Source organism: Rhinopithecus roxellana, chromosome 18 (assembly GCF_007565055.1).
Source record: "Rhinopithecus roxellana isolate Shanxi Qingling chromosome 18, ASM756505v1, whole genome shotgun sequence".
Classification (NCBI taxonomy): Eukaryota; Metazoa; Chordata; class Mammalia; order Primates; family Cercopithecidae; genus Rhinopithecus; species Rhinopithecus roxellana.
Genome location: NC_044566.1, coordinates 86,332,124 through 86,343,294, shown reverse-complemented (window position 1 = coordinate 86,343,294; position 11,171 = coordinate 86,332,124). Strand labels below are relative to the sequence as shown.

Below are 11,171 nucleotides of genomic sequence, written 5' to 3'. Positions count from 1 at the left end.
TTTCGGGGTGCCTCTCGCCTAACCAAGAGGAAAGGTTTAAAAAAAATAAACAAAATAAATAAACCAATACACCTAGCAAAGCAGACGCCTTGTTTTCCAGAACCTTGGACTCCGGCAGAAAGAGGTAGAGTAAAAGTACTGCTAGATTCAGCTTCACCTTCCTCCCTCCATCCCTTTCTCTTGCATTTTCTTTTCCCCGAAAACATGAATCTGGTTTTTCTTTCTATAGACTGAGTCAGAAAAAGCGTTAGAAGAAGCTGCAACTAATGTCTGTGAAGGGAGGACCATGAGTCGAGAGTGAATACGATTCGTTCCGCTGCTTCTGACTCATCCGGCAGATCGGAACACCTGCATTTCTGGATGTGTCATTCCCGTATGTCGAGGCGCCTCCAGAACCCGAAATAATGTATAGACAGACCTGTGTCTAACATCCCCTCGGAGGGAGCTCCCCGGGGTAGGCGCCCCCGGCTGGACCGCCGCGGCCGCAGCTCTGCACCCCCTGCCCTCCCTGAGTCGCCCTGAAAGACTGAGAGCGAGACTGCAGAATGCATCACGCCAAACCTTGATGTGTTGCTTTCATCCAGCCCACTCCTCCTACTATAAGAGAAAATTGAAAGGGGAAAAAAAACCTTACTTTATTTGCTTCAAATATTCATCACTTTTATTCCTCGCCAAGGTTTTCTTTTCTAGATGAAGAGGACTGGGAGGCAGGGCTATTGGAAGGAGATGCTGAATAGAAAGAAAAGAGAGGCACTTGACAGCCCAGCCCTGTGAATGCAGAGACTGTTTCCCTTCTAGCGAGAGACAGGGAGAGTGTGTGTGCGAGGACTGGGAGGGAGGCTCCCCTTTCCTTTTTATTCGGCCTCCCCCCTCCCCCTTTGAATCTGCACGTCCAACCATGAGTTGCCTGTTGATTTCCCTTCGCCTGGGAAGAAAAGCAAACTGGAATTAAACTGCTTGGAGAGAAGTCCTTGCTCGCGGGGAGAGGATGGGATGGTAGCGGAGGCTACTGGCTTGGCGTAGAGAAATCAGAGTGTGTTCTACGAACAGAGGGGAAGATTTATCTCTCTATTTCCCCCCTCCCAATAGACACACACAGCAATTGCTGATCAAGCTGTGGCTTTCTTGATTTCGGGGGAGAGCCTTTTCCGAGGAAGAGAGGGAGGAGCCTGGTGGGGAGAGGAAACTACAAATCGGGACACTAGTTCTTTACGCTTCATTTCCTCCCCTCCCTTTGGCTGCTCGGAAAGGAGAGAGAGGAAAAAAAAATTACGCTTGGCTGGGAGATGCAGTCCGCCGCCGCCGCTGCCTCAGCCAGCAATGCAAGATTAGATCTCTAAATGCAGCAAAACACTGCCTGAAAACAGACCAGCCCGCGCAGCAAGCAGACATTCCACGGTGCGCTGGGGAAGCTTCAAAATATATCTGTGACTCTGTCTTCGTTGCTCTTCATCCCCATCAATTTCAACAAGGGAAGCGAGCAGCAAGTAAGAATTTCACTTTCGGATCTGCCTAGAGACACACCTCCCTACTCCCACCCCCACTCGATGTGAAGAGTATTCCGGAGGCTCCGGGCGGGAGTAGATTTGCAGCACCCTAGCGGGAGCGAGGAAAACCTACTGATTCTTTAGCTCATTATCATCTCTCCCAGACGAGATTTCCTTCTTATCGCCTGCCTCATCGCTCAAGTTTGAGCCTCCCGAAGTCCAGGCGGGAGAGACGAAACCCCTGACTCGCCCCCAGCCGCAGGAAGCCGCCGCCTTGCTCCAAGCCCCTGCAGCTCTGCTGCACCGCAGCTTCTCACCCAGTGCGGATGCTGTAGATCAACAGGTTCAGGGAACTTGAGCGGAATAAGGAGAGACCACCGGGTGCCGCAGCTCGGGTGCAGAGGGAAAAAAGGACCGATAGACTTGTGGCTCGCGTCGCGCGCGCGCGCTGCGCCAGGGCCCCAGGCTGGCGCGCACTGCCTCTCTGGCCCCTCCAGTCCGGCTGCTCCTGCCCCCACCTTACAGGTCTGGGATGTACCTTTCCATCTGTTGCTGCTTTCTTCTATGGGCCCCTGCCCTCACTCTCAAGAACCTCAACTACTCCGTGCCGGAGGAGCAAGGGGCCGGCACGGTGATCGGGAACATCGGCAGGGATGCTCGACTGCAGTCTGTGCTTCCGCCGGCAGAGCGCGGCGGCGGAGGGCGCAGCAAGTCGGGTAGCTACCGGGTGCTGGAGAACTCGGCACCGCACCTGCTGGACGTGGACGCAGACAGCGGGCTCCTCTACACCAAGCAGCGCATCGACCGCGAGTCCCTGTGCCGCCACAATGCCAAGTGCCAGCTGTCCCTCGAGGTGTTCGCTAACGACAAGGAGATCTGCATGATCAAGGTAGAGATCCAGGACATCAACGACAACGCGCCCTCCTTCTCCTCGGACCAGATCGAAATGGACATCTCGGAGAACGCTGCTCCAGGCACCCGCTTCCCCCTCACCAGCGCACATGACCCTGATGCCGGGGAAAATGGGCTCCGCACCTACCTGCTTACACGCGATGACCACGGCCTCTTTGGACTGGACGTTAAGTCCCGCGGCGACGGCACCAAGTTCCCAGAGCTGGTCATCCAGAAGGCTCTGGACCGGGAGCAACAGAATCACCATACGCTCGTTCTGACTGCCCTGGACGGTGGCGAGCCTCCACGTTCCGCCACCATACAGATTAACGTGAAGGTGATTGACTCCAACGACAACAGCCCGGTCTTCGAGGCGCCATCCTACTTGGTGGAACTGCCCGAGAACGCTCCGCTGGGCACCGTGGTCATCGATCTGAACGCCACAGACGCGGATGAGGGTCCAAATGGCGAAGTGCTCTACTCTTTCAGCAGTTACGTGCCTGACCGCGTGCGGGAGCTCTTCTCCATCGACCCCAAGACCGGCCTAATCCGTGTGAAGGGCAACCTGGACTATGAGGAAAACGGGATGCTGGAGATTGACGTGCAGGCCCGAGACCTGGGGCCTAACCCTATCCCAGCCCACTGCAAAGTCACGGTCAAGCTCATCGACCGCAACGACAACGCGCCGTCCATAGGTTTCGTCTCCGTGCGCCAGGGGGCGCTGAGCGAGGCCGCCCCTCCCGGCACCGTCATCGCCCTGGTGCGGGTCACTGACCGGGACTCCGGCAAGAACGGGCAGCTGCAGTGTCGTGTCCTGGGCGGAGGAGGGACGGGCGGCGGCGGGGGCCTGGGAGGGCCCGGGGGTTCTGTCCCCTTCAAGCTCGAGGAGAACTACGACAACTTCTACACGGTGGTGACTGACCGCCCGCTGGACCGCGAGACACAAGACGAGTACAACGTGACCATCGTGGCGCGGGACGGGGGCTCTCCTCCCCTCAACTCCACCAAGTCGTTCTCGGTCAAGATTCTAGACGAGAACGACAACCCGCCTCGGTTCACCAAAGGGCTCTACGTGCTTCAGGTGCATGAGAACAACATCCCAGGAGAGTACCTGGGCTCTGTGCTCGCCCAGGACCCCGATCTGGGCCAGAACGGCACCGTATCTTACTCTATCCTGCCCTCGCACATCGGCGACGTGTCTATCTACACCTATGTGTCTGTGAATCCCACGAACGGGGCCATCTATGCCCTGCGCTCCTTTAACTTCGAGCAGACCAAGGCTTTTGAGTTCAAGGTGCTTGCTAAGGACTCCGGGGCGCCCGCGCACTTGGAGAGCAACGCCACGGTGAGGGTGACAGTGCTAGACGTGAATGACAACGCGCCAGTGATCGTGCTCCCCACGCTGCAGAACGACACCGCGGAGCTGCAGGTGCCGCGCAACGCTGGCCTGGGCTATCTAGTGAGCACCGTGCGCGCCCTAGACAGCGACTTCGGCGAGAGCGGGCGCCTCACCTACGAGATCGTGGACGGCAACGACGACCACCTGTTTGAGATTGACCCGTCCAGCGGCGAGATCCGCACGCTGCACCCCTTCTGGGAGGACGTGACGCCCGTGGTGGAGCTGGTGGTGAAGGTGACCGACCACGGCAAGCCCACCCTGTCTGCAGTGGCCAAGCTCATCATCCGCTCGGTGAGCGGATCCCTTCCCGAGGGGGTGCCACGGGTGAATGGCGAGCAGCACCACTGGGACATGTCGCTGCCGCTCATCGTGACTCTGAGCACTATCTCCATTATCCTCCTAGCGGCCATGATCACCATCGCCGTCAAGTGCAAGCGCGAGAACAAGGAGATCCGCACTTACAACTGCCGCATCGCGGAGTACAGCCACCCGCAGCTGGGCGGGGGCAAGGGCAAGAAGAAGAAGATCAACAAAAATGATATTATGCTGGTGCAGAGTGAAGTGGAGGAGAGGAACGCCATGAACGTCATGAACGTGGTGAGCAGCCCCTCCCTGGCCACCTCCCCCATGTACTTCGACTACCAGACCCGCCTGCCCCTCAGCTCGCCCCGGTCGGAGGTGATGTATCTCAAACCGGCCTCCAACAACCTGACTGTCCCTCAGGGGCACGCAGGCTGCCACACCAGCTTCACCGGACAAGGGAATAATGCAAGCGAGACCCCTGCCACTCGGATGTCCATAATTCAGGTAGGAGACTTTTAGCATAACTGGGAGTTAACTTTATTTTTTTGGAGCTGTCCTGAAACCTTTGAAACAGGGCAAGCCACTCTACCAGCAGTAGTGAGAGGGGAAAAAAAATTAAATGAAAATGGTTTACACTTTTGACACTGTATATATCACATTCTACACATAACCCCTCCCAGGTAAAGAGTCTAAACTCTACAAAATGTAAATGTCTTACTCCTGTTTCATTTTAACATTTATTTTTATAGGTTTAAAAATGTTAGCAATGTTCAATAATAATAGATTATTTTACTTATTTATATTTATTGGTTTATATTTCTTTTCATAAAAAAGAATTCCTAGAGCAGAAAAAACGTTTTAGTTAATTATCTTGAAAATATTTTAATTCTGTTTTTGTAAATGATGCCAAAAATGAAAGAAACTTATACCCAAATATTAAGAAGTTAACTTCTTTAAGTACAGAATAACAACCAGTCAGAATTTCAGAGTTCATTCAATTTGAACTAACTTTTCACCCCTTAAAAAGTCAGTTTTATATTTTAAAGGTACTTTAAAGAATATGAATCCCACTTACTCTTCATCACTCCATTATGCTAAAAACTCCAGCATAATGCATTAATACAGCTTAAGCTTTTGAAATGTGAGTTATACTCTGAAGCACTTTGAAAAGTTTGAAAACATGCAGACTCTACATAATAACTAGTAACTATCTATGAAAAGTTTGTATTTGTTTTGTCCTGTGGTTTTCGTGATCTGTTTCTTGGAGTCACTGAGGAATGAAAGGAATATAGCAGAGGACCAGAGGCTCATTTTGTGCTACTGTAAAAAGGAGGCAAAGTTACACTGAAGGCACTTGGTGTGCCAAAATGAATTCAGGGTGCATTTAGTTTGCATAGTGTGTATTTTATATATCTAAGTGATATTTAATATATATGTATTAGATAGTATGATTCAAAGTTATTGATAATATCACAAAACTAAATGACTCACCCAGCCTGGACATAGATTCTAACAGCAGCAGGTGACTATACTAGGTCTAGTCATTGTCTTGTTTCTTTCACCCACTATTGAGTTGTGTCACAGAAAAAATTAATTCTTGCTTATTGTAATTGTATGTTGCAACAAATTACTCTGGATGAGCAGTATGTGGAATTTAAAATTGAGCTTAACTGAAAGTGACACCTCGAGAGGAAGATTAGTTTGGGGCAAGTGAAAATAATTTGTTCATAATTTTATGCTTTGAAAAGCAAATAACTTTTGATGACACTTGACTCAATAATGTTTTTATTCTTAAAATGGAGAAGTAAAATTTCATAATCTTATTTTTTCTAACATAATAGGTATACCAAATACTAATACTTAGCAAAATATATTTTTCTGTAATAGTATAATGTCCTTGTAAAACAATCTCACACTTGACACTATTAAATATTAAAATATCAATTTTAGTATTTAATCTTACTTCTAATGGTGTTTACTGTACATCAGTAATCATAATATTTTAAGGTCTATATAAAACTGAAAAAGAAAGTATCCACTTAAAAAAATGTGGTTTCTATGAAAGTCTTTCTGTGACTGTGTAAAACTGGTATTTATGACAGTCAACGGGTATTTAGAAGGAGATGTTAAAACACATATTTACAGATTTGCTACAGTCATTTTATAAATACACACATGTTAAATACTTTTCAATTACAATTTTACCATTGGCAATTACAAAGATGTCACAGAGGGTTAATGCTTAGTCTTCCATTTAAAGTACTGTGAGTTGAATTTTCATTTAGTTTCCAGTAAAAACGAGGTGGTGCAGAATTTTCAACAAGCCTGATTCCTTGGTTAGACTAGTGAGGAACAATCTTGGATTGAAATATCCAGTGGTTTTGAGAGATACTGACACCTGTAGTATATTGCACCATGCTGTTCTTGAAGTTGGTCATTGCTTAAAGAGGAATAGGACAATGATTCCTCTCATTGACAGTAAATCTCAGGTCAAAGCAAATACACACGTGTGCGCACACACACAGAATGCAAAGGAAAAACTTTTTTTTTTTACATTGCCTTTCTTCTAGATTCTTAATTCATGCCATAAAGAAACAAACTATGTTTTTGTTTTAAGTCTTTGAAATGTTTTCACAGTAGTTCATTTTCCCATATTGCTTCTGCCCTAGGAATATCCTCAACATGCATTGTTTAAAAGATTTTTTTTTTCTATTCAATTTTTGTAATCCTCTAAAGGATGCTTTGTAAGTTCTTAATATGTTAATTCTCTTTCAAATATATCAGGTTTATCTCAGTATTAATTATGGAGAGCAGAGTAAATTAACTACAGGAACTGTCTTTTTTTTTTTTTTTTTTTAACTGGAGTGTCACAAACACTCTGTGCTAAAGTGACATGCTTAAATTAAAGCATTTAGGTAACCCATAATCTTGTTTCAGGTGCTTTTATTAGTGTGTGTACGTAATACAGCTTCCTAAGGAAACACACTATCAATCTCATGTGTATTTCTGAAAGTAGAATTTTAATGCACAGAGTGCACTTGGCCTAACCGCAACTAGGTCTGGTTCGTCTTCATTTTATTGCATCTGTGTTCTTTTTGGAAGTATAATGTATTCCATTGATGGAATGAAAATAATTTCATAATTGTATTGAGATACACTGGTACAGTGTGGTGATATGAAATTTAGAAACTTTATGATTTATGAGGCTCACATTATAGCTAAAGTTAAGATTTAAGTATCAAAGCTTTTTGTGTGGGTCAAAGGGCCTAAAATGTTAAGGTTAATGCCTGTAGGTTCTCCTTGGGCATAGGAGTACTTTTACTGAGTATGGATGCTAAGCATTCATATAAGCTGATACATAAACAGTGGTATTTGTGAGAAGAGATTTGATTTCAGGTGTTTTTCAAGTTCCTCAGAAAAAGTGAAGTATAAAGTGTTTAAACAATAGATTAGCAACTAAATAACCACAATAGTGTGAATCATAATAAAACACATTCATAAATAAATATTTCATTATTTTTAAACATATAAAACTGATTTTGAAGAATAGGAGCACAGGTTTTGTAGTACATAAGGCAAATAGACTGTTACATAAATTTATAAGGGGACTTTTTATAGGAGCAGTTTTCATGTGAGTTATTTTATGTGTTAATATGAAATCTAAAGTCAAGTAAAGAGATTACTAGTTCTCAAGAATAACTGCTTATCGTGATTTATCAAGAATTAAGTGCTAAGTCTCAGGGTGACTTCTCAACAGGTGTTTTCAACAAAGGCCTTGTTGGAAAGAGAGGAGGAGTCTGGGGACTTGTCACTGATGGGCGACTTCCCAGTTTTGTTTGAACATCTGTGTTTTCACATTTTTTGTAGCACTACTACAAGTCATTTTAATACGCTCCCATAGAAGGAAATATATTGAGCCAGCAGAATAAGATCTACTGAAATAAATTTTGAAAAGAAATATATTCTTACTCAGTGTTTTACAAATCAATTTCAAACGATTCACATTTGGGTTGACTTTAAAGTCTTTATGCTAGGAAGATAAAATCCTTTTGATAGATGTACATGGCCTTTTCAATAACAGGGAATTAAGCATATGGTAAATACCTAGAGCCAATCCAAATATATAAAAATGATATTGAAGTATAGAGGACTAACGTATCATAGTGTAAACAATAAACTCAATATTGCAGAATAAAAAGGTGAAAGGAGAATCCATCTTTAATAGCAACATTATCCACTGTATGCCTTTATTCCCACTTCGCTCTAGTACAAGATCTTCACTACAGGGACTTATTCAGATAAGTTCCCAAAATCATGATCTTCAAAATTTCATACTCTAGCCTATTAATGATTTCAGTAACAAATACAAAGTGTGTGAACAATTTATTTTGGCATTTATAATTTTGGAGCTATCTTACTATGATTTTTATTCTAAGACAGCTGTTTAATTAGTATATGCATTAGTTTCCATAAACTATATATACATCTCTATTTATAGGTATTCTGTATCTTGAGTAGGAAAGAAATGTCCCTTTCTTACTGTGTGCCTTCTGGATTGTTTAGTTCACTCATCCTTTTTCTTAAATATTTTGAAAAGGTAGAATGAGTAATTCCTACTTGAGACTACACAATAGTTACATATTTTTTTCGGTTTTATCAGGCATTAAAAGTAGTGTAAATAAAGTAAATAAACTTAACTTAAAATATAATCAGATATTCATTGTTTAGAGGTTTTTTTGGGGGGGAGAAGAGTTTAAAACCCCTAAAAATTCAAAAGTTGTTATCATCATTCTTATTATATTACTTTTATTTTTATATGCATCTATGAAAATTTTAGCTCCAATTTTAATGTGGCATTTCTCTATTTCCCAATAAATGAAAACACACAGAAAGTATAAAGTTTAACAATATGAGCTAGAAACCAGAGAGTCTTGTTTTTAGTATTAACTAATATAACTCTTTGTAAGGTATTAACTTCTTGATTCCATTAACTTTTGGTTTTCAATAAAATTTTCAAAATGCAAACTAGGTAATATTTTATCATTCTGGTATTGAGATTATAATCCTTCAGTCTTTTGAAAATGATGGGAGTAAGATAATTTTTAATTTTACTTGAGTTATATGAGTTCTATAATTTCAATAAATATTACCATATGTAAGTATATGCCAAAAAAATTGGAATCTTAGTCTTGGCATCTTCATGTTATTTAAGGCTGTGTGTAATCATGGAAAGATGGGCATAGAAAAGTATGCCCTAAAATTGTTATCTCAACTATTTGAATATACTATTTTAGTCAAGAAGCAATTTACATTACCACCTTTGACTACATTGTTCAACATACAAAACACGTACAAAATCACCCAATTTTCCAGAATGTTTTCTCCATAAAGTTGATGCTATAAAGGTTCACATGCATTTATTGCAGTGAAATGTGGCTAGGCTATATTTATAAAAATATACAAATAATTTTTTAGTAACATTAAGTATGTGTATAAATGTATATGTTCATATTTTCAATATAGTGTACGTAAGTACTTGCTCAAGCACAAATAGTAGTCCAATTTTATACATTTTAGTTCAAAAGTATTTCTTCCCTGAGGAACAGCTCAAGCTTTTATTTTTCTTTGAAAATATGTTGAAACTTTATTTTACTGTTTTAAAGTTTCAAACAATTTGAAGTTCCATAAAATAGAGCTAGTGACCCTAGAGGGGGGAACTTAAGAACACGTGGCCTTCAGCGGGCAACAGGTTGAAGCCTATATAGATGAAGAGAAATAAAACTCTCACGCAAGTTCCTGATTCTTTTGAGAAGATGGCAGCAGAGCTGGAAGCATGTGAGAATGTATGCTGTGAGCCTGATGATGAAACAGCAACAGGAGAAAGTAGAAGCCACTATAACTGGGCCCATTCCAGTTAGGAAGTAAAACTTAACTCCCTAATGCGGAGAAGTCTTGCAGTACACTCAATAGTGGGTAAATTCTTACAAATGCACCCGCTAATTACAGTATTAGTCATTGCACTAGAATGTATTCCCCTCAGTGATACTTCTGTTTAATAAATCCCATAGGGCATTATCTTAAGGTTGTATTTTAGTAAAGCCATTAGGGAAGGATTTTTTTGTGTGTATTAAATTCCTTCAATCAATGACTGTATATTAGTTAGAGAATAGCATAAAGTTCCTTTTGCCTATCATTTTGAAGATAATGTGACTTCTGCCACCCACCTACAAAACACTTTTAAAGTTCATCAGACCTACACTAACCTATTGTCAACCTACTTTAGTAAAGGAGGCTTTGACAAGAATTTTTTTCAATGACACACAGTATTTTACAGTTAGTCATAAGCTTTCACCACTAACTTTGACAATGATTTATTGCTATCTTTGGTCTTCTGAAATAAGTTATCTACAATAAAGAAGTCTTTAATGACATCAACATCCCTACTGTGACTAAGCAGAAGCATGCTTCTGCTTCCTTGCTACTGCAGAAATACTAAGATCAATATATTTAAGGTAAAGAAATAAAAAAAAAAAACATAAAAACCCATAGCAAAATACAGATGAAAAATTGTGGCTCTGTAGGTGGCATCCTTTGCTTGTATGCACCAAGTTCTTCCAGGGATAGACTATAAAATTTGCTTCAGACAGTCTTTGAGAGAAAAAAAATATATGTGTGTGTGTGTGTATATATATATGTATATGTGTGTGTGTGTGTATATATATATATGAATGACATATTTCTATTTGTCTGTTCTGGTCCTAGTGACATTCTGATTACCGGTATTTGTAGGCCTTGCCCTGGATCTATTCCAAGCAGTTTTATTGTAGTGAAATGGTTCTTACAGTTCATTGAGCATCTAGCATAACTGTGCTGAATATGATTGGCGCGTTTGCATATATTTATTCAAAAAAAAGGCAGTTAAACAGCATAATTATGGGAAAACGAATCATAACAATAAAAGACCATTTAAGTTAACAAGCTTTGTGATCAAAGGATAAATACAGGTTGGATAAATGACACTTTAGATGTAAGTAATCTGCATAAATAGACTTTGGTCTGATTAGAGGAGTGGAATATATTAAAATAACTTA

General features: G+C 42.1%; 1 protein-coding gene across 2 annotated transcripts in view; it reads left to right on the top strand.

The window, feature by feature from the left end:
- The first annotated feature begins 1,168 nt into the window (after positions 1-1,168).
- The window catches only part of PCDH17 (protocadherin 17), a 94,307-nt gene continuing 84,304 nt past the window's right edge, over positions 1,169-11,171 (top strand). The window contains exon 1 of one of the 2 annotated variants that reach the window (XM_030922406.1): positions 1,169-4,584. In XM_030922406.1, coding sequence (XP_030778266.1) covers positions 2,020-4,584 — 2,565 coding nt within the window. In that variant the 5' untranslated portion in view covers positions 1,169-2,019. The remainder of the gene's footprint in view (positions 4,585-11,171) is intronic. The other variant, XM_010375349.2, reaches the window with a different exon arrangement.